General features: G+C 39.8%; 1 protein-coding gene across 1 annotated transcript; it reads right to left on the bottom strand.

Annotated features, from left to right (window-relative positions):
- Window positions 1-985: 985 nt before the first annotated feature.
- On the bottom strand, window positions 986-22,378 carry LOC111955636 (anoctamin-6-like). The gene is made up of 20 exons (XM_070436415.1): window positions 22,200-22,378; window positions 13,134-13,204; window positions 12,461-12,589; window positions 10,875-10,940; window positions 9,949-10,236; window positions 9,484-9,597; window positions 9,236-9,351; window positions 8,929-9,063; window positions 8,555-8,660; window positions 8,174-8,234; window positions 7,817-7,962; window positions 7,569-7,646; window positions 7,197-7,422; window positions 6,663-6,832; window positions 6,252-6,349; window positions 5,386-5,516; window positions 4,316-4,471; window positions 3,589-3,793; window positions 3,398-3,503; window positions 986-3,251 (listed from the first exon to the last, which is right to left on the bottom strand). The coding sequence occupies exons 1-20, from the start codon at window positions 22,291-22,293 to the stop codon at window positions 3,039-3,041; spliced, it is 2,709 nt and encodes a 902-aa protein (XP_070292516.1). The 5' UTR covers window positions 22,294-22,378; the 3' UTR covers window positions 986-3,038.
- Window positions 22,379-22,751: the final 373 nt, after the last annotated feature.

The following is a 22,751-nucleotide window of genomic DNA, read 5'->3' as shown; positions in this document are numbered from 1 at the left end:
ATTTTTGCACGGAGGTCAATGAGAGTATCGAATTTGCTCAACAAAAAATCAAATTGCTAATTTGCTACGTGAGGCTTATTTGATGGAATAAAATTGTCATAATGGTTAGGTTGTTATGAATGCAACGATATAAGTGGACAGACGTGGCATTTCGGTAACTTTGACAAAAAAAAACTTTATATCGGAGGTTCTTTTTCATTTTAAATTGAACCTTTATTTAACTAGGCAAGTCAGTTAACAACAAATTCTTAGTTACAATGACGGCCTACCACGGCCAAACCCTAACCCAGACGACACTGGGCCAATTGTGCGCTGCTCTATGGGACTTCTAATCACTGCCGGTTGTAACACAGCCTGAAATCAAACCTGGGTCTGTAGTGACGCCTCTAGCATTGAGATGCAGTGCCTTAGACCGCTGCGCCACTCGGGAGCCCTGTTGTCATAGCGATAGATATAGGACTCATCATGGATATAACACGTTTTAGCATGGACATTGCCATTGAAGGCTTCCACCATTTTAAAGTAGTCAACTGGTTGGGGATTCCTATGAGTTAGTAGAAATCAGCCAAAGAAGAAGAAAACGAACTACTTTAAAATGCCGTCAAAGACGCTATAATGGCACAGATGCAAAGATGAGTCCTCTATCTATTTCTATCGCCTGTTGTTCACAGCATATCTGCCCTCTCATTGGATAGAATGGTCCCACCTGATCTCCCCTCCTCCCATCCGCCTTCCATATTTGAGGACACGTATTTCCATTGTTAAAGCGGTCACTTGACTATCTTGTCAATATGATAGACAATCTTTGTTACTAGATAACATTTGAGTCCAAAAGCAAACAAACATCAGTCACAAACCAGTCACAAGACTGTCGGGGCAATGGCAGACACAACACACCATTTCAAGTATGAGAACATGTGCAGTTTATTTGGAAGAAGAACTGTATCTGACCTGAACTTTGAAAGGACGACCAACATAATCACGGTTCTATATAAAAAAACAAAGAATTTAGATTTTATTTGGGATAACATACAAATTATAATACACTTGACAAAATACTTGAAAGACAAATATTGTACACAGGGCAGATTCTTAGTTCATATATACCTTTGGTTTTAAAAAATCACAATAATACAGCAACATATATTGATTCAAGAGGTAGACTTCTATCAAAATGCTTGAAATCGAATACATAGGTCAAAAATGTTACTGTAAATACTTGAGGTGACCATGAGTATGTATGGAAGCTCTTTCCCGCCACCCAAAAATAAAATCTGACTACGAGTTATGAGGTAGAAAGTCATAATTATATGATAGTAAGTCATTATTATGAGATATGTTCAGGCGATCTGTATCATATAAATCCAATGTGCACTTTGCATCAGGCCCTCCTCAACTAAGGATAACCTTATGCATATCTTATAGTCAATCACACATTGTGTGTGTGAATGTGAGAGAGAGAAAAAGATAGAGTGATTGTGGTGATATTGTTCAATATTAACGTATTGAAGAGTTTGTTGATGTGAGTTGGTGCCTGTTTGATGACATCTGGTTGACATCAGATTTAATTAATATGTACAAACATTAGGAACACCTTCCTAATATTGAGTTGCACTCCCTTTTGCCCCCAGAACAGCCTCAATTTGTTGGGTCATGGACTCTACAAGGTGTCGAAAGTGTTCCACAGGGATGCTGGCCCATGTTGACTTCAATGCTTTCCATAGTTGTGTCAAGTTGGCTGGATGTCCTTTGGGTGGTGGACCATTCTTGATACACACRGGAAACTATTGAGCGTGAAAAACCCAGTAGCGTTGAAGTTCTTGACACTCTCAAACCAATGCGCCTGGCACTTACTACCATACCCCGTTCAAAGGCACTTAAATCTTTTGTCTTGCCCTTTCACCCTCTGAATGGCACACATGCACAATCCATGACTCAATAAAAATCCTTCTTTAACCTGTCTCTTCCCTTTCATCTACACTGATTGAAGTGGGTTTTACAAGTAAGATCAATAAGGAATCATAGCTTTCACCTGGATTCACCTGGTCAGTCTATGTCATGGAAATATGTTTTTACATTCAGTGTAAAGCCACTGATTCTTCAATAATGTAACTTAGAAATTAGTAACGGTCTTACCCAATCAGAACCCAAAATATAAGCTTGGTTTACTCTCTTGTGTGTAAACAATGTAATTGTAAACAAACACAGTATAGCTTCAACACATGTTTAAAAATATAATTTGTATCTCATGGATGGTCAGTCCTTGCATCCATATGTGAGTCCTTGTGTCTATGTATTTGAGATTGGTTACATTTCTCCTACCCCATTCCTCAGCTGTGGTGGGAGAAGCTTTGTTATTGTGCGAATCCCAGATTTCCCCTTTAAAAGGGGTCGACCTGCAGGACTATTCAATGTCCATGATCCAGACATTCTATCTCATAATTATAACTTTCTATCTCATAATTATACCTTATTATCTCATAACTCGTAGTCAGATATTTTTTCTTGGGTGGCGGGAACGAGCTTCCATACTTGATGGCTTGCCTGGTCAACGCAATTTGAGCTTTTGGAATTATTCCTGACTAAATCAAGCACACCTTGAGTATTATAAATGTTTGGATAGGCCTAGGCCACAAATTGTATAAAAATCTGTATGTTGTTTAAATTAGAAAAGTATTGTTGTCATTCATAATCTTCCATATTTACCATACAGTCAAACATATGGCATTGAATCCTAATTTTAACAATACAAGACACATTAAATGTAACAGTGTACATGTAACAATCAGTGACATAAAAGTGCTAAATATGCAATAGATCCAGAGATCTGAGCAACAGAGCTGAGCTTCATGGCTGGTTTGGTTGGTCGTAGTCCCCACCAAGCTATTAAGCTACTACTAATGTTAATAATATTAATTCATAGTAATTAAAGTTATTAAAACATGTATTGAATACATCTTTAGCTGCTCACAATACTTGTAAATATTGTAGGTCCTGACAAAGGCAGGACTCTCTCTTCTCTGACAAAGTTTCGGAGATTAAAAGTAAAGGTCCATCTCCTCCTCCTTGTCCTCATTGTGTTTAAGTATCTTATCAGCGACAGGCTTTAAGCGTTTGGTCACCAGTTTGAGGTTGGTCTCGTGAAGGATGACCTGGCTCAAGTACTTCTCTCGTTTGATCTGTTCCCTCACTGTGTAAGGCACGTCCGGGATCACGTAGGACAGAACGAACTTGGTCAGGTATACAATGTGCTGAGGGGACAATGGTATAAGGGTCGGAAGGAGGGAAAACATTATTAGGATTTCTTGAAAGGCTAGAAAATGTCCATCTGGCATTAGACTACACTGTAGAAAGAAAAATCAGGTCAAAGCAACATTTCAGAGAAATTTCTACTCACCTCTACAACTATTATGAAAGCCATCTTGGCAGCTATCACATGCCAGTAGTATATACTGTATTCATATTGTCTGTGGTGTCCTGGTGGATATCTGAAATCTCGATATCTAAAGTATGACAGAGAGACTGCATGAACTATTTCAATGTCTAACACGATTTCATTTAAACCCATCTCATATACATTCACATTACCTGCAGGTGGTGCTGTTATTGAACCAGTAAGGTGTTTGCAAGGGCCGGCTCTTGTTGGAGAAGTCCTGGATGTCGAACACAGAGAGCGTGTTGTTGATGTAGCCCTGCATGGTGTGACTGGAATGGTCTCCATAGGGATACACAGAGAAAGACCAGTAGTAAACCAATCGTTGGATATGTCTTATGTGAAAGCAATGATCATGCCCTGCAGGGAGACAAGGAAGGAGGAGACAGTGCACTTTAAACTGGTGCTCATCATAATGATTAATTATTATCTAAGAATGTCACTACATCAGCATGTAACAATTAAATCATATGACTGACATCCAGTGATGGATTATGCAATGGAGAATAAACCAAGATAAATACATTGTCACGGCTGTTGAATGAACTGGACCAAGGTGCAGCGTGCAACGTAATTTATTTTATTTAGGTGAATACGCGACAAAACAATAAACACTGCAAAACAAACCGTGAAGCTAAAGGCTGTGCCATAAACAAAGTCAACTCCCACAAAGACAGGTGGAAAAGGCGACCATAGAAATACAAATAAAAACATAGAATACCCACCCCAACTCACACCTGACCAAACCAAAACAGAGACATAAAAAGATCTCTAAGGTCAGGGCTGACATACATCATCTTAAAAAATATATGTATGTTCATAATACTTCAAATCCAATGGGAGAGCCATCACTCACATTGAGCACAGCCAAGATGGCGACACCTTGGAATGGGTGCCACGCCCATCTTGGCCTTCTCTGGAACCATCGCGGACTGGTGTGATCTTCCAGCATCCCCATCTCAAAGAGGTTATTGACCAGAGCCAGGACAGGAGCCGGGGGAAGGAGGCCACAAACAGAGTCACAAAACCAACGGATCACTGTAGAAAAAACCACGCAGACACAAAGCCAATTGATCATGCAGAAAAAAGCATTTCCATCAATAGACTTAACCTGATACTATGATAGTAGTTGATAGGCTAGCTAGGGGGAACCTGATCAATTATAATAAGCTGATTGGCTCAGTTAGGGGGAACCTGATACTATGAGTATCGATACTCATAGGGATCCTAGATCTATAAAGCTATAGCTACAGGGGACCTGCATACCATAAGATAGTAGCTCATAGCTAGCTAGGGGGAACCTGCATACCATATATTGTTATAAGCTGTGATAGGTAGCCGACGGGGGATCATGATACTATGATAGTGACTGATAGGCTAGCTAGGGGAACCTGACACTATAAGTTAGTACTCATAGGCTAGCTAGGAGAAACCTGATACTATGATAGTTAGAAGCTATACGCCCAGCTAGTGGGAAACCTATACTATAGTAGCTGATAGCAAGCTAGGGGGGAACTGATATTATGATCAATAGTTGATAGAGCTAGCTAGGGAATCTGATACTATGATCATTAGCTCATAGCTAGCTAGGGGAACCTGATACTATATGAGGTAGCTGATAGGTTAGCTAGGGGGACCTGATACTATGATATAGTAGCTGATGGGCTAGCTAGGGACTGATACTATATAGTACTAGGGGGATTGCACATATAGCTTATGTCCATCCAACCCTTCTAGATTAAGTAAGTGCCTTGGGGATAGGGGCTAGAGGGTTTCTGGACAGACCCCAAAGAAATAGCAGGATCAGCTTAAAAACTTCAGCCGCATACGCATATAGCTACCACCATATTGTGTCCACACCTATCCAATCCTCAGATCTACAAGATGCCCGGGAGATCAGGGTTTTAATTGCGTGAGAAGGGAGAGAGTTTGCCTCATTCTTCATATCTTACCCATCTCCAGGTATTCATAGAAGAGGCCCAGCTTCCCAATGGGCTGCAGCTGATAGTCCTGCTCCCAGCGAGGAATCACTTTTTCAGACCCCACACGTGTGCAGTAGCGGAATATCAAATTCTTCATCCACCTGATGAGAAACATGTCAATCGCAGAATCATGATGCGTATAACAAGGTAATAGAGCTCGCCAGCTTGTAGTCCTAAAAAACTGAAATTAGTTAGCATTTTCTATGGGGAAAATACTAAAAATACTAAAAAACTGAAATTAGTTAGCATTTCCTATGGGGAAAATTAATAGGGAAAGAATGGGGTTTTGGGATAAATGCCGAAAATAAGGTCTGAGGTTGAAATAGGATTAGGAGATATTATACGTTTTCTCCTATGAGATAATATCAGCCAGTTAACATGACCTTAATGAATTGTGAAGCCTTTATGTGCTTTATGTTTTTGTTTTGATTACATAAATGCTTTAAAATTCACAAAAAGTGACGTTAGCGGATGAAAAGGATCTCATAGAACAAAACGTATAAGATCTCCTAAGCCTGTGTTTTTGGCATTTATCCAGAAACCCAACAAAAAAACATGAATTTCCCCATAGGCTTTGGCCAATAAGCCATGGTAGAGTTAGTCTCCGTTAGTGCCTACAAGGAGACGCCTTTATGATTGCTCTCTGAATCAGATAATAATGATGTCTGGATACAGATACACTGGAAGATAAGGGGGAATTGCATTTTGAGTTGGGATGGAATAAACCATTGAACCAACCCTGATCCAATGTAACTGGTAAACTTTACGGTTGCTGGGCTCCTAGAGAGCTGATGTGGTTGGCTATTTTATGTTCTTCCATTGAACCAAAAACTTACGGCAACAACACCTCCTGAATGTTATTCCAGATGGCTTTACCGCCCATGATGACAGTGAGCTGGGTTGTCAACTCAATCAGGCATCCTCCTGGATCACACTGGTAAGGATGTGACACAAACAATGCATGAACCAATGTCGGCCATCTTGTAGTATTACATGATAAAGCACCTCCATTCAAACAACTTGTATTTTGTGGAAGATTTTCTCATCTAGGTCTTTCATTTGAAATATGAGTCAAACAAAAATGCCACAGAATGCAACAGCTAATAATTTGGAAACGTAGTTAGAAGACAAGCGAAGTGGAAAAAGCAAAACACTGTCATACTGTGTTATCACATATTCTGTGCCAAGCACCAATCAACTGAGCCTTCAATCAACTGATCTTTCAATCAACTGATAGGCGTACGTACCTCCTCATTCCTGTACTTTCCCAGCAGGTAAACAGGTTGCCCAGGGTAACCAACCACTTTCCCTTTGGCAAAGGCAATGTAGAAGCAGGAGGAGTAGTAGTTGACAAACTGGAACAGGAACATCTTCAGAGTCAGACTGTTCTCATAATCCGTCCTGGTCCTTGGTAGCTCTTTAAAATGAAGTAAGGCATCTTCTCAGTCTCATCAAAAAAACATCAGGCTTAAATCAAGCTTTTGYKGTGTCCAGATTCTGCAARTGACTCTGRATAAGGAYATCAGCTAAGGGCTATYGTGGTGGTGTGAATTTCCTASAGTATAAATMTGTTGGCATACATATATTTGGATTACTTCAGACCTATTGGCGTGCAATATTTACTCATAYCATKGTATAATTGCAGAATGTTTGGGGCACTGCATCAACCTTGCTAAGGCATGTTTGAGTGAATATTAGCCCTTGTCTGCAAGCAGTTTGAGAAACACCATAGTTCCGTATAGCAAACCACATATTTCCTGTTTGACATTGGGGCGTCTCACCAAAGTCAGTGATCCAGATGGCAACCCTCTCATACAGGATGTTGAGCACCATGATTACTACGAAGCTGATGATAGAAGCAGTGACGGAGGTGGCCATTTGTGCGGTCACATACTCCTTAAACGGTTCGAGCTCCTTTAGGTCAGACTGGAGTCTCGTCGAAAATGAGAAGAACACTGCCAGTCGGTATACGATGATGGCCACCACTGACGCTAGGATCAACACAATCTGAACACAAGCACAAACACAAGAATTGGGGGGGTCAGACTTGAAACAAAGGTTAGGGTTATATAAAAAAATATATATATGTTGGAGTGCATATGAATTGGCCTATTCAGAACAAGATACCAGTAGAGAAATCCAAAAGTTTTTACCCAGAATAAGACAGTCCCAATTCCTAAAGACACTCTTATACACCGTCCACAGGCTGTATAAGGTACTTTCTCTTTTACCTAAATGAAGAATAACATGTTTTACAATGAAGTAATGATACAGGTAATATTTAAATTTTAAAACAAGTATATAACATTACTATCATCGGTTGTGGAGTGTTCTTCTAGCCTCCTGAGTCTGACGCTATGGAATCACCATATGGACTGTGTGACGAACACATCTTCCTTACCCGTGTGACAGGGTTGATTCTGTCGTGGTTACACTTGGCCTCATACTCGGGACGAGGTTGCTCCTCCTGCTCCAGGAACTCCACGGTGTCCCACTCATACTCCAGTTCTGCTTGGTAGCGCTTCCAGAACTCCAGAAACACGGTCACTAGACCCAGGATGGGAACAAGAGTGTAAAGCTTTATTTTACTTGCCTGGTCCTAGACTGTAGCATGTGCTGAGGAAAACTCTAATATGATTATCATGCAACATCTAATTGCTAATAAGCTTATATCAACAAAACTACACACTAAAATAATACAGTTTCTGAAACCTCTACATTTGAACATTTGGTAAGTTTAATTAATTAAATGACTCACCCCAAATGGCCATAAAGACAGCAAACACCAGCGTCCCATAGTTATCAAATATGCACAGTTTCTAAGGAAAACAAGATCACATGAAATACTTCGCTTTTCACATCATTTTTTCTCTCCATCCATGACTCTTTGTAAATTTATATGAAAACAAACCCTGTTCAAAAAGGTTTAATATGACTTGTAGCATGTCTCATGGGCCAAGGAGTCTGAGAAAACAGTCTGACATAACAAGCATTGGCAAATATAATTTTAAGGGACTCACTATCCATATAAGTCACTTTCATAATCATAATCACTCTGAATTAACCATGTGAGTGAATGAGAAAAAACYTGTACAGCCATGTACCGGAATTAGTGAACCCTAATGTATGCATGACTTACTTTAGAAGATTCACAGGTGCTGTTGAGCCTCCAGTATGTGCACTCCTTATCACACTGCGGACACATCACAATATTTCCTCCAATCAAAGGGTCGCACACCTCTTTGCTGTCCAATAAATGAACAGAACAGATGGGTCAAACTTCACCAAAAACTCAACAACAAGATGCAACAAAGTTGTTAATCATTGGGTTTTCACACAGTTAGAGTGTCAGGGAACGGCATGGAAGGAACATCAATCAACTTATATTTACTCTACTTAACCTTACGTGTAAATAATTGATCTTCATTTGATATACACTAGATTTAGCAACTTGTAATACATTTCTATGGTGTTGTGGGTTTCTGAAGTACTTTCTTTGACTTTTAAACATACCTCCAGGTGCTTGTTTCTTGAGTCGTGTACCCATAAATGAAACAGCCAAGTCCAACAATGGCAGCGAGGGCTAGCATGGCTGTATAGAAGCCCAGCCAAGCAAAGTAAATTCCAATCTTTTCCCCATAATACTTTCTGTGARAAAATGAAAATTKTATTATTTCCATCCCATATTTTCCGTAATTACAAYGATTAGGCCTCTAAGCACATTCTGTTTGGAATAATAATTCTCAACACCTTATTATGCTAAAGCAGCGATGTGTGTGCAATGTGCATTTTTGCGAAAGTAGATTAAAGCATGAATTACCTTATGAGATCAAGTGGCTGCATCTTATAGAAACTTTTAGGGTGAGCCCACTCGTTATACAGGAGGTATCTCTCATTGGGGCACTCATCTTCTTTCGACCTGACGTTGAATCTGCACTAAAGTAAGTTCACAGRAAACAAAACTAAAAAGTYCATAAAAACACTGCTCAGTCTTTTCACAGATGGATTGGTGTTTAATGTACTATGTTGTCAGTTACTAGTGCCACCCCRCTCTTTATCCCCACTCACATCATGCAGGGGATAAGCAGCCTTGTACACCCCCCCATCGAGCAGCTTTGTGACACCAAACTTCTTGATGTTCCCTCGCACCTCATAGGGGGCTCGGCTGAGGATGTAGTAGGCCTGAGGAGGAAGACCAACCATTCTGTTWTCATTGAAGTGTTAAGAAAAGAGTGTTAACACTATGTTTTAAGTATAGGTACATTGATATTTTCATAGCGCAAGGGCTGAATAACCAAAGGGCTGAATAACCAATCTAAGTGGTCTACAGACAAAATATCTTCCAACACCATTTAGCAGCATCAGAAACCTGAGATGCTTAAACTACCGAAAGAAAGTCAATGAGGTGACTTCTTTTTAGTGATTTATTTTGAATCTCTATCAAAATCTAGTACGCTGCTGCATCTTTAACCTCTTATTGGTTGACTTTGGGGTTTATACTCCATGATGAGGTAAAGAAAGCAGTGCACTTGCCATTCTACTCCTCATGGATGGCGTGAAGAAGAGGTCCCGGTCCTTCACGTAGAAGTACTCCAGCCTGTCCTTCTCGAACGGGGCAGTAAAGTACTCCGTCTCCTTGGCTATGAGGTCCTCGCTGGGGTAGAAGTGTCTGGTGATGCAGCTGAGGAAGTTGAAGGGTGAGGACGTGGTGGACAGGTCATTGGGCTGAATGGGCAGCTTGATGTGGAGGACCTCGGCGTAGGTACACAGCACATCCCAGGGCATGTGCACCTTGACGAACAACAGCTTCTCATCTACCACCTTGTCGGAATGACGAAGATAAAACAACAAGATAAGGCAGCCCTTTTCATTTCAACTAAATGTATTACAACTTCAGTAATCCCCTAAGGGGCAATTAAGAAGACATTGCCATGATCACAAATTACATCCTTGACATAAAACAAGTACTAAAACATCACATAAATCTAATGCAATACTTTATTATCTACAAAATCAGAAGTTGGCTCTGTGTTTATCAATGTTAACTCATTGATCCTATTCCATGAAATACCACTAAAGTTTGCCAATATTTGGGAAACTACTCAAATAATGGGATTGGTGCCATAGTTTTCCCACTGCAATTCAATCTCAACCCTTTCTGAGGAAATAGTTGGCTGTTAAAGGAAAACTTTGTAAAACCACTGTGTCTGCTATCTAAAATGCAGCCAAAAACAAGATCCACAGGGTCACTTAAATAAGCAGCATGATAATAAAACTATGTAACAAAAACAAACATTAGGTATTTCTCTACCATTTCAGACCAAACGAATGTAAGATACTAAATATTGTTTCCATCCAATCTTCCCYGAAGATCGACACACTCAACCCCACTCTGCAAGCTAACAGCAGAGTAAATACATAAAGCCAGTCCTTGTAAAATGCATTATGTGGCCACTCACAGATCTGGCAGCCTCTAGTTCCATCCCCATCTTCATCAAGCTGGCCTCAAAGTACTCTCTGCGTTGCTAGGGAAGAGAATACAGGATGTTAAATCAATGGATCCTGTGTTTGTAACACTGCCCCTTCTGTTTCCCTATTGGATGAGATCCAATCTGTTTCTCTTATTACTCTTGTAATGACAAGTGCTTTACAAATGTWAAATGTAATATCTAATACATTATTATTATTATCCCATCTTAACTGTGGTTGTGTATAGTAAATAATGAATTAAAAGTGTCAWTATATTGACATTAGATTGACTTATTTCCCCTCAATGGATAGCAATGCACTGACTGATTTCAACCATGTATGAAACTGACTACATCTATATGGGAATTGTGTGTACGATACAAGACTTCTGATAAAACCACGTCAAATAAATAAAAGCTCATTGGTCAATCAAAATACATTGCTACTACATACTGTACGTCTGTATGCTTCTGTTATGTGCATCCACAATACTTGTAGAGAATTGTAAATACAGGATATATAACTGGGTTGGGAATGACTAAAGGGTCAGTTTCTAGGGAAGTGGAATTTTGACTCCTTTTCCCTCTCCGTCTGTGAAAGTGCATTAAAACCACCACAGCAGCCCTTCAGTATAATGGAGTGTCTATATAATGGAGTGTCTAGTCTGGGCATGTCATAATAGCCCCAATGGGTCATGACATCAAGAGCTTGGCAACATAAGCGACCACAGCTGCATAGGAGGCGTGTACACTCCTGCTGCTTTCAATACTCCCTGCTCACAAACCATTCATTGTAAAACATTCAACATATGGGGGATTGTTGGTGAATCACAAATGTTACCTCTATCAAAGGTGCATTTACTTATTATTTCAGCCATTATGATGTGCCAAAATCTGACATTTAGAAAATGATATTTTGACATTTGCAAGGATAGTGTGTTAGTGTATGTTACATTTCTGTCACCTGGATGGATATTGTGAAACAGAGATTTTACTTTCATAAAAGTGTGTAATACAGTACACAACATACCTGCATTTGCAACACCCTGTCTAGAGTTTCCTCATGTTTTATTTTGGTATGTTTATTTGACATATGATGATAAAATTATTGTACATTTGTAAATGGCCTCATATTAATCATAGGGATACCTTAGATCTGACACACCGTGACTGCAGCAAAGAAAAACTCCCTGTACAAATATTCAAAGTCAGTTATCCGGGTGTACAATGAGAAAGTGTTGTGTGAATGCCGTAGGTCCTGCCATAAGACAACATCAGCTTCTATGACGGAACATAACACTGATTCCTACAAGTTAACATCTTTGATGGAATGCGGCTTTAGTAACTTGTTTCATAGATAGTACAGTACTCCTCTTAAGCTTTAAGAAAACACATTTAGATTCACATATTCCTCAAAAGTATGCTTACATTGTGAAACTGCATATCATTTCAAACATGCTTTTTCACAGCACAGTAGGAATACTGTTTTTAACTTCTGTTAGACAGAAACCTGCTGACCATGTTGAAAGTGAATAAGGACACTTAGACTCACAATCTGCCACTAGAAATGCACTTACTTTACGTTTCTGGAACGTTCTATTTTTGTCAATCTCCTTCATGTCCTCATCTTCATAGACTAAGACAAAGTCGATCCGTCTAACCCCATCATTGAAGAACAGAGAGTCAGATTTGCCGTTGAACTCAGCCTGTGGGCAAAAACAACAGGCGATATCTGGTAGCTCCACAGTGATATCGGGTAGCTCCACAGCCTCAAACTCAAACTCTTCTTCTTCCATGATATCATACATGTCCTTTAACGAGAGAGGGACTGACAGACAGCCTCACTGTGCTTGTATGAGACCCTACTAGACAACGTCTTTCTCAACTGACATCAGACTTAGATGGGAGAGGGAGGGAAGAGTAGCAACAAAAAGTGACACACCCTTTTTTGTTCCATGAACGATAACAGTCCACATTTGGATTGGGATCAAACATAGACCTCTCTTGTAATTACAGATATTTGCCACATTGATTCATGCATTTTCTGCATATGAAAATACAAAAGCGAATTCATCCACATCCCTCTTGGTGAAATAAATGCAAGAACAAGCCATGTTATACAAATATGGTATTAATTGTAAAGTTATTCATTGGCAGCTCAAACTAATACTACAACTACTATCAAAGCTATGCGTACTAATCATTTTCATAATGCAGAAATGTTATACAATTTAAAGGGTTGAGACTCACCTTCTCCACTTTGGGCACTGATGCCCCCTCAGGTATACTCTCAAAGGTTGGGAAAAACTCCTGAGAATAGACTGCCCCCCCCCAAAAAAAACATGTATTAAAGACATGAGAGACWTGCATGACAAGATCTTGATGGAGATGTGACTCTTCTTAACCAACATCTTTTGTAAGACTCTGACAAGGCCCAGCAGATTATTATGCATTATCAGATTTAATGAGCATATGCACCAGTGCAAAGTACTCAGATCTTTATTTCAGAGGGGAATATAATACCAAAGTAAAGCACATTCAACAACCCACATTAAATTGTGTTCATTCAGTTAAATGTTATATTTTATTGTGTCTGGTACTACATTCATACTTTACACAACAGATGACATTCCATCTGGAAAACTTCTAAACGTCCCATGGTAGGAAGTACTATGGAAACCTAATGTAACTGGAATCAGATGGTGTTTGGAAAACATTACCCTTAGTAACGCCCTGGAAAAGACTGTAAATGTTCAAACTCAGATACTCCATGATGGAATAGTTTGTTTAAGTCTCTTAGGCAAGTACCTCCATTCGACAAGTTGATAGCAACTGTGCTAATAAAACTGTGCTGAAAACATTATTTAAAAATCTTCCAATGTTATTGAATTGAAGCATGCCTGATGTACTTCACTTGACTTGCTTGTATGCAATATTTCTCACTTGTTTGGCATGCAGATCCTTTGAAGTTACCAGAAATACTTAAATACTTGCATACTGCATGCCATGTGTCATGCATTTCTCCAAGTTTGACTGTGAACATATGAGACACCATACAATCTTTACCTTCAGCAAAACCATCTAGCTATGTGATTTATACAGGTAACCCTTTTCCCCCTGTAGAGTACTTCCCTAGGAACAGACATGCTACGCTGAGCCTGCTTGTACTGATGCTAGACCAGGTCAAAGGCTATGTTTACTAGCTCATGGTAGAAAGACAGACTGATGAAGCACCAGCACTTGTTGGAAGCACTTTCAAAGTACTTTGTTAAATGGAGAGAGTATAAAACACATAAATCGATGTGGATTTTTTTCAGGCCCTTCCCTCAGTGCATATATAACCTGAAACTACAACTATTATCAAGTAATTATCTAGTAATGAAAACCTGCCTGATCCCAGAGAATTGATACATTGTAGGAGAGTGGGAGTCTACATTGGGCCAAAAATATGTTCATTTCTTGTGAATTTAGACTGGAGTAGGGGAAAGCTGTGCAGTCAGCCATAGGCTATGACTGAAATCTGGCATCTGTGAATGTAATCAATGCAGTTGTTAGGCCTATGCCTATCTATTGCTATGTCCTCCAGTGTGATCAAGGAATACTTATGTATTCCAGCGACCTTAGTACAACTAGCGACGTAGTCAAGTAAGTCGGACCTCTTGGTGTATTGGCTAAGGCCTTAGCCTGACAACCACAGATATCCCAACATTCGCTGCACTGGTGTCAGAAGTGGGATGGGGCATCCTTCATGGTAAACACTGAGGCCATGGAATGTGTGCCTGTGCATAAAGAGATTTGGAAACATTGGAGCTTACTTTCCAAAGGAAGGATTGACCAGTCAGTGACTGGGTTTGATTCTCAGTTATGATACCCTCTAATTCACTACAGTATTATTGACACTGTGGTAGATGATAATGAAGTTTATGATCATGTATAGTGTAAGGTAGAGCAGAACCCTCTCATTACAGAGGGCAATGGTGGTGCCAAAAGTCAGTAGTTATTGCATAATTCTTGAACGTATGAAATAATAAAGGAGAAAACATATAAGGTGTAAAACATAATTACATTTGACAAGAAAAGAAATGTGCACAAAAAAACTATATTTTGAATAGCGTAGCGTAGCATATGGTTCATGATAGGTGGAAACGAAAGGCTACAAAGGAAGCCTACATTCTTCCGCCCTTTTCTCTTGCGATAAAATATCTTGTGTCGCGAAAGATAATGAAATCCACGTGAACTTACCGACGTCATCTATCATACCCATCTCTATCTCCGTGTCGCCCTCCAATTCTGTTTCGGACACATAATCCATTTTAAAATTGTCGTTGTACCCGTTCTCACTAATTTTAATAAATCTGTCACATATCACAAGTCATAAATGGTTAAAAGTGGAGGGTTGTCTGGAAAATTTTACCGCGGGAATAACACATCATGTAGATTACTGCCAATGAGCTGCATGTGTTCCAAAAGTTGACAAACTTTATTTGTCAACATTGTTTCAAAAGAAAAAACGGTGCATGCTTTTCAGAACAAATTCTAATTTGAAAGAGTGGGTGGGTAGTCCTATACGGACTATGGGTAATTTAGGAGGAGGGTTTTTGAGTAGTCTCTCTAGACAGACCGGTTCCCTCCCACCAGCCTAGTTTTTGAGCGATTTGGCAGCTTTGTTACGCCCACATAAACTGTCTGAATAGCATTCGTGGCCCGTAGTGTAGTTGTCGTTTTCCGATTTTCATATGCAGTGAATGGATGATTGTCATTGGGAAATGTTATTATTGCGTTTGCTGGTTATTATTAACCAGTGGGCCCGTGGGTGTCCTCAAAGAGCTTTGGAGTCCTGAAAAGGTAGGGACAAAGCAAACAAATTGAACATAACAGTATGGTCAACATATCTCACATTTAATTGAAAGATTGTTTGACATCCATATTGTGGAATTTCATATCTTGAGTGTTGACAATAAATATAGACCACATATTTTACTCTTAAAATGTGACCCCTTGTTATCTGTTCTGATCCCAACCAAATTCCCTGTCAGATACTGTTCCCTATACTGTTCCATATTAGATAGACCTACGGGTCCCCACCATACTGTTCCCCATTAGATAAGTTCAGTGGCGACCCATCATTCATTGCCTGTTTTGCATGTTATTTTGGAATTAATACGTGTCACATATCAGTTTGCAAACAATGTAAAACGAATATACACTACCGTTCAAAAGTTTGGGCTCACTTAGAAATGTCCTTGTTTTTGAAAGAAAAGCACATTTATTTGTCCATTAAAATAACATCAAATTGATCAGAAATACAGTGTAGACATTGTTAATGTTGTAAATGACTATTGTAGCTGGAAACGGCGGATTTGTAATGGAATATCTATGTAGGCGTACAGAGGCCCATTTTCAGAAACCATCACTCCTGTGTTCCAATGGCACGTTGTGTTAGCTAATCCAAGTTGATCATTTTAAAAGGCTAATTGATCATTAGAAAACCCTTTTGCAGTTGTGTTAGCACAGCTGAAAACTGTTGGGCTGATTAAATAAGCAGAAAAACTGGCCTTCTTTAGACTAGTTGAGTATCTGGAGCATCAGATTACTTTTTCTTTGCAACTCTGCCTAGAAGGCCAGCATCCAGGAGTTGCCTCTTCACTGTTGACGTTGAGACTGGTGTTTTGCGGGTACTATTTAATGAAGCTGCCAGTTGAGGACTTGTGAGGCGTCTGTTTCTCAAACTAGAAACTCTAATGTACTTGTCCTCTTGCTCAATTGTGCACCGGAGCCTCCCACTCCTCTTTCTATTCTGGTTAGAGACAGTTTGCGCTGTTCTGTGAAGGGAGTAGTACACAGCGTTGCACGAGAGCTTCAGTTTATTGCCAATTTCTCGCATGGAATAGCCTTCATTTCTCAGAACAAGAATAGAATGACGAGTTTCAGAAGAAAGTCTTTGTTACTGGCCATTTGAGCCTGTAATCGAACTCACAAATGCTGATGCTCCAGATACTCAATTAGTCTAAAGAAGGCCAGTTCTATTGCTTCTTTAATCAGCACAACAGTTTTCAGCTGTGCTAACAAAGTTGTAGTCGGAAGTTTACATACACTTAGGTTGGAGTCATTAAAACTCATTTTTCAACCACTCCACAAATTTCTTGTTAACAAACTATAGTTTTGGCAAGTTGGTTAGGGCATCTACTTTGTGCATGACGCAAGTAATTTTTCCATCAATTGTTTACAGACAGATTATTTAACTTATAATTCACTTTATCACAATTCCAGTGGGTCAGAAGATTACATACACTAAGTTTACTGTGCCTTTAAACAGCTTGGAAAATTCCAGAAAATGATGTCATGGCTTTAGAAGCTTCTGATAGGCTCATTGACATAATTTGAGTCAATTGGAGGTGTACCAGTCTCCCGGGTGGCGCAGTGGTCTAGGGCACTGCATCGCAGTGCTAGCTGCGCCACCAGAGTCTCTGGGTTCGCGCCCAGGCTGGGCTGGGTTCGCGCCCAGGCTCTGTCGCAGCCGGCCGCAACCGGGAGATCCGTGGGGCGACGCACAATTGGCATAGCGTCGTCCGGGTTAGGGAGGGTTTGGCCGGTAGGGAGGGTTTGGCCGGTAGGGATATCCTTGTCTCAGTATGTAAAAAAATGTAATAAAATGTATGCACTCTACTGTAAGTCGCTCTGGATAAGAGCGTCTGCTAAATGACTAAAATGTAAAATGTAAAAATGTACCTGTGGATGTATTTCAAGGCCTACCTTCAAACTAAGTGTGAGAAGTGCAAATCAGTCCCAGAACAACAGCAAAGGACCTTGTGAAGATGCTGGAGGAAACAGGTACAAAAGTATCTATATCCACAGTAAAACAAGTCCTATATCAACTTAACCTGAAAGGCCGCTCAGCAAGGAAGAAGCTGCTCCAAAAGCGCCATAAAAAATGCCAGATTACGGTTTACAACTGCACATGGGGACAAAGATCGCACTTTTTTGAGAAATGTCCTCTGGTCTGATGAAACAAAAATAGAACTGTTTGGCCATAATGACCATTGTTATGTTTGGAGGGAAAAGGTGGAGGCTTGCAAGTCGAAGAACACCAACCCAACCGTGAAGCACGGGGGTGGCAGCATCATGTTGAGGGGGTGCTTTGCTGCAGGAGGGACTGGGGCACTTCACAAAATAGATGGCATCATGAGGATGGAAAATTATTTGGATATATTGAATCTCAAGACGTCAGTCAGGAAGTCAAAGCTTGGTCGCAAATGGGTCTTCCAAATGGACAATGACCCCAAGCATACTTCCAAAGTTGTGGCAAAATGGCTTAAGGACAACAAAGTCAARGTATTGGAGTGGCCATCACAAAGCCCTGACCTCAATCCTATAGAAAAGTTGTGGGCAGAACAGAAAAAGCGTGTGCGAGCAAGGAGGCCTACAAACCTGACTCAGTTACATCAGCTCTGTCAGGAGGAATGGGACAAAATTCACCCAACTTATTGTGGGAAGTTTGTGAAAGGCTACCCAAAACGTTTGACCCAAGTTAAACAATTTAAAGGCAATGCTACCAAATACTAATTGAGTGTATGTAAACTTCTGACCCACTGGGAATGTGATGAAAGAAATAAAAGCTGAAATAAATCATTCTCTCTACTATTATTCTGACATTTCACATTCTTAAAATAAAGTGGTGATCCTAACTGACCTACGACAGGGAATTTTTACTAGGATTAAATGTCAGGAATTGTGAAAAACTGAGTTTAAATGTATTTGGCTAAGGTGTATGTAGACTTCCGACTTCAACTGTACTTAAGTATCAAAAGTAAAAATACAAATCATTTCAAATTCCTTCTATTAAGCAAATCAGATGGCCCAATTTTTTTGGGAAAGCCAGGGGCACACTCCAACACTCAGACATGACTTACTAACAAAGTATGTGTGTTTAGTGAGTCCGCCAGATCAGAGGCAGTAGGGATGACCAGGGATGTTCTCTTGATAAGTGCGTGAATTGGACCCTTTTCCTTTCCTGCTAAGCATTCAAAATGTATCGAGTTCTTTTGAGTATCAGGGAAAATGTGTCGTGTCTCTGGCTTGTCATTAAATGTGAAGACTGTTATTTTATCAAATCAATTCTCTATATGTAATTATTATCACGTGATTAAACTAATAATGTAAACTTTAATTAACTAGGAAGTCGGGGCACCACAGGAACATTTTTATAGAGTCTTTTCCCTGAATCGATTTTAAAGATATTTTCATATCTTATCGAGTACAGTCTTCTATTAATGAATTACTACCTCATCAGTTCTCATTCCAAACGACGTAAAATTCTTGGCTATCTGCACGAACCCAGCCTTTACTATAATCATCCATACACCAATTGGCTCAATCATTTATTTTTACTAACTAATTACACAATTACAGAATATACAATTCATGATAACATTATACAGTAAAATACCATCCCTAGTGGACTAAACAACACAAAACAGTGTGGTTATAACACAGTAAATTCAGAGGAAGACTAAGGACATGGGTCTCTATCGGACCTGGGAAGCTATTCTCACATAAATACATATGCCACTAACGATCGCTCATTTGGAAAAGCAATTCATTGTATTTACGTGAAGCTGACTTCGATAGTTGAGCTGGTGATGTGAGTCTCTGGTTTGCCCAGTCGATGTCTCCCTCGTCCTTTGTAGAATCTTCCGGGTTGTTGTGTGAGAGGTTCACATGGTCTGAGAGGTTCATCTCACTCTGGAGATTCATCCTCGTTGGTCAGTGTTCTTGACAAGTCCTCCCGTTATTTGGAACTTAGGTGACTTTGGGTCATGGGGGCTTTTATAGAAATGTAGAAAAGGGATTGGTTCATCATTTCCAACCATTGTCTATTCACTTGGGCGTGGCTACTGACTTAGTTAAACTTTACAGGGAAGACCATTTTCTAATTTTAAAGGTTAACATCACATTATATCATTTCACAAATAGTTTAATCTTTACTCATTCATTTTATACAAGAATTAGATGCAAGCCTCATAACTGAGGAACCTGTATTAACAGAGTTAGGGTAATGTGGCTGTATTGTCTTTCATGAGGTCACAAACATGAAACAAAACTGACAGGGTCATAGCTGACTTCGCCACCGACCGTTTCCACGTTCTCTAAATTATGAATAATGTTTAATTCTCCAATTCTGGGATGTAGTAGAATTGGGCGGGAGAGCCTCTTTGTCTTACTGTGAAATTCTCTCTCTCCATACTGCATGGTCAATGAGAGAAGTGTATCTGAAAGGAATTGACGACGTGGTTGTAAAGTCGTAAAACTGCCTCCCCCTCCCCCCTAACAGGAGAGGGGGGGTTGTTCACATCTCTGCTAGCTAATTCTCTGAAAGGGCTAGCGTCATGACAAATGTATGGAGTAAAAAGTAAATCATTTTCTTTAGGAAGTGAAGTAAAAGTAAAAGTTGTCCAAAATATAAATTGTTTAGTAAAGTACAGATACCCCAAAAATGATTTAAGTAGTATTTTTACTTAAGTACTTTATACCACTGCAATTGACGCATCAATCCGTTCTTTTCAATTTAAGCTATTATATGAAATTCTCGCTACAAAAAGAATGCTCTGTATATCAGACATTAAACAGTCAGCCCTGTGCAGACTCTGCCATGTGGAAACAGAATCAAAGAGTATCTCTTTTGGTACTGTCCATCGGTGGCTTGTTTTTGGAGTCCAGGAATGGATGTTATGTCATAATATCAGGGCACGGTTGGACCTACAAACTGCATTTTGGGGGGATTTGAAGGACCACAGTCAGTCAATATGAAATAACATTGTGCTGTTGGGTAAAATGTTTATTTTGGGGTCAATTTCAGCAGAAATGTTGCAGACGGGAGTTTCAAGTCCCTAGTGAGACACCATGGGAGAATGGAGGGATGTAGCAAGAAGAAATGGTAGAATTAGGATTCACTGGGAAAGCTGGGTTGATCTGTGGCTGTCTAAAGGTTGGAAATAATGAGTGTGGGAATAAATATATACACACATGCACAGTATAAAGGTTTGAGGTCCTCCAATCAGGGGTGAGGGTGGGGATGTGATTATTGTATGTTTTGCATTTAGTTATTTATGTTTTATGTTTTGGTTTCATGCTGTGAGCGGTGTCTGTGCTGGTGGATGCGCTCGCTTCCATGCCCTCCCGAACGTTGGGAGGGGCTCAGTCCTACCCGCCCTTGGAAAATCCCTAGGGGCGGGGGCAGGGGCTTCGCCCTTCAGGCCTCTTGGGGCAGGKGGGGACGAGCTCACCCACTGACCAGAGCACCTACTGATGGGAGCAGCCATTGGTATTGTCATTGTATTGTTGTTTTAATATATAGTATATAGTGTTTAACATACACATTCAAAATGTATAAATAAAAAAACTATAATATTTTAAACACACATGAAGGTAACCATAAGCAATCATTTCTGATTATATATCTTTTTAACACAAATGTTGAAAATTGGTGGATATAGAATTTTGGAAATAAACTCTTTATTAACTACAAAGTAATGATCTAGTTATTAACAAACTGTCCGAAGATCCCGACGATCAAAGGATATTTGATTGTGTGGGAAAGTGAGAGTGTACATTGGGCCAATAATAATAATAATAATAATCTGTGAATCAGTGTGGTTGTTAGCCTATGCTATGTCTACCAGTGTGATAAAGGAATATTTATGTATTCCAGCGACCTTAGTTCAACAACTAGTGACCTCGTCAATTGAGTCTGACTTATTGGTGTAATGGCTACCGTGTTAGCCTAACAACCACAGATATTTAGGCTCGAGTCCCGGTCACGACACCCAAAATTCGCTGCATTGTAAGAAGTGGTATGGAGCACCCTTCATGGTAAACACTGAGAGTATCGAAAGTGTGCATGAGTGACCTTGGACTGACAATCGCAGAGACAGTTTGAGTCCAAGCCAATTTACTACAGTTTTATAAACACTGATGATAATGAAGTTTATGATAACGTATAGTGTAGGGTATATTGAGGCAGATAAAAAAAGATACCTGAGTTGAGCGTTCCTCAGCTAAGCAGAACCCTCTCATTACAGAGGGCAATGGTGGTGCCAAAAGTCAATACTGTTATTGCATACTTTTTAAAGTTTGAAATAACCAAGGAGAAAATATATAAGGGACACAACAAAATAACATTTGAACAAATAAAATAAAATGTTGGTTCGTGAAAGGCGGAAACGATAGGTTACAGAAGAAGGCTACATTATTCCGCCCTTTTGTCTTGCAATTAATCCTCTCCCGTTGCAAAATATAATGAAATCCACGTTAACTCACCAACTTCCATTCCCATCTCTATTTCCGTGTCGCCCTCCAATTTTGTCTCGGACAAAGAATCCATTTCAAGAATGTTGTCCCCACTCTCATTCATCTCAAATATGTCACATATCACAACAAGTCATCAACGGTTAAACCTGGATAGCAAAATGTTACAGCGGAATTAACAATTCATGTGAGATCACGCCAATGAGGCCTGTATTTCAAAAGTTCCCACTTTATTTCTCAACATTGTTTCAAATGAAAAAACATTGCATGCTTTTTAGATCAAGTTCAAACTTGAGAGAATGGGTGGGGTAGTCCTATGAGTACTATGGGTACTTTAGGAGGTGTTTTTAGTAGTCTCCGACAGACGGGTTTCCTCCCACAATGTTGTTATCAAACCAATGTAGGTCTGCCATTTCCGAGATCAGTTTTTGAGCGACTTGGCAGGACGGGCAGCTTTGTAACGCCCACATAAGTACGGTCTAAAATTGACTGTATATATTATATATACAGTATTATATATATATATATATGCAACAGCATTCTTTAGGCCCGTATTGTAATATG

The sequence above is a fragment of the Salvelinus sp. IW2-2015 genome, linkage group LG3 (genome assembly GCF_002910315.2).
Source record: "Salvelinus sp. IW2-2015 linkage group LG3, ASM291031v2, whole genome shotgun sequence".
In the NCBI taxonomy this organism is placed as follows: Eukaryota; Metazoa; Chordata; class Actinopteri; order Salmoniformes; family Salmonidae; genus Salvelinus; species Salvelinus sp. IW2-2015.
Note: the sequence above shows the minus strand (reverse complement) of the source record. Positions and strands in the feature narration are given on the sequence as shown.

Excerpts from the sequence above, each read along its gene's own strand:
- LOC111955636 (XM_070436415.1), bottom strand. The coding sequence starts at position 22,293 with ATGAATGAGAGTGGGGACAACATTCTTGAAATGGATTCTTTGTCCGAG. Across the intron at positions 9,352-9,483 it reads CTGCTTATCCCCTGCATGAT|TGCAGATTCAACGTCAGGTC; the intron begins GTGAGTGGGGAT and ends AACTTACTTTAG. Across the intron at positions 7,647-7,816 it reads GAATCAACCCTGTCACACGG|GTAAAAGAGAAAGTACCTTA; the intron begins GTAAGGAAGATG and ends TTCTTCATTTAG.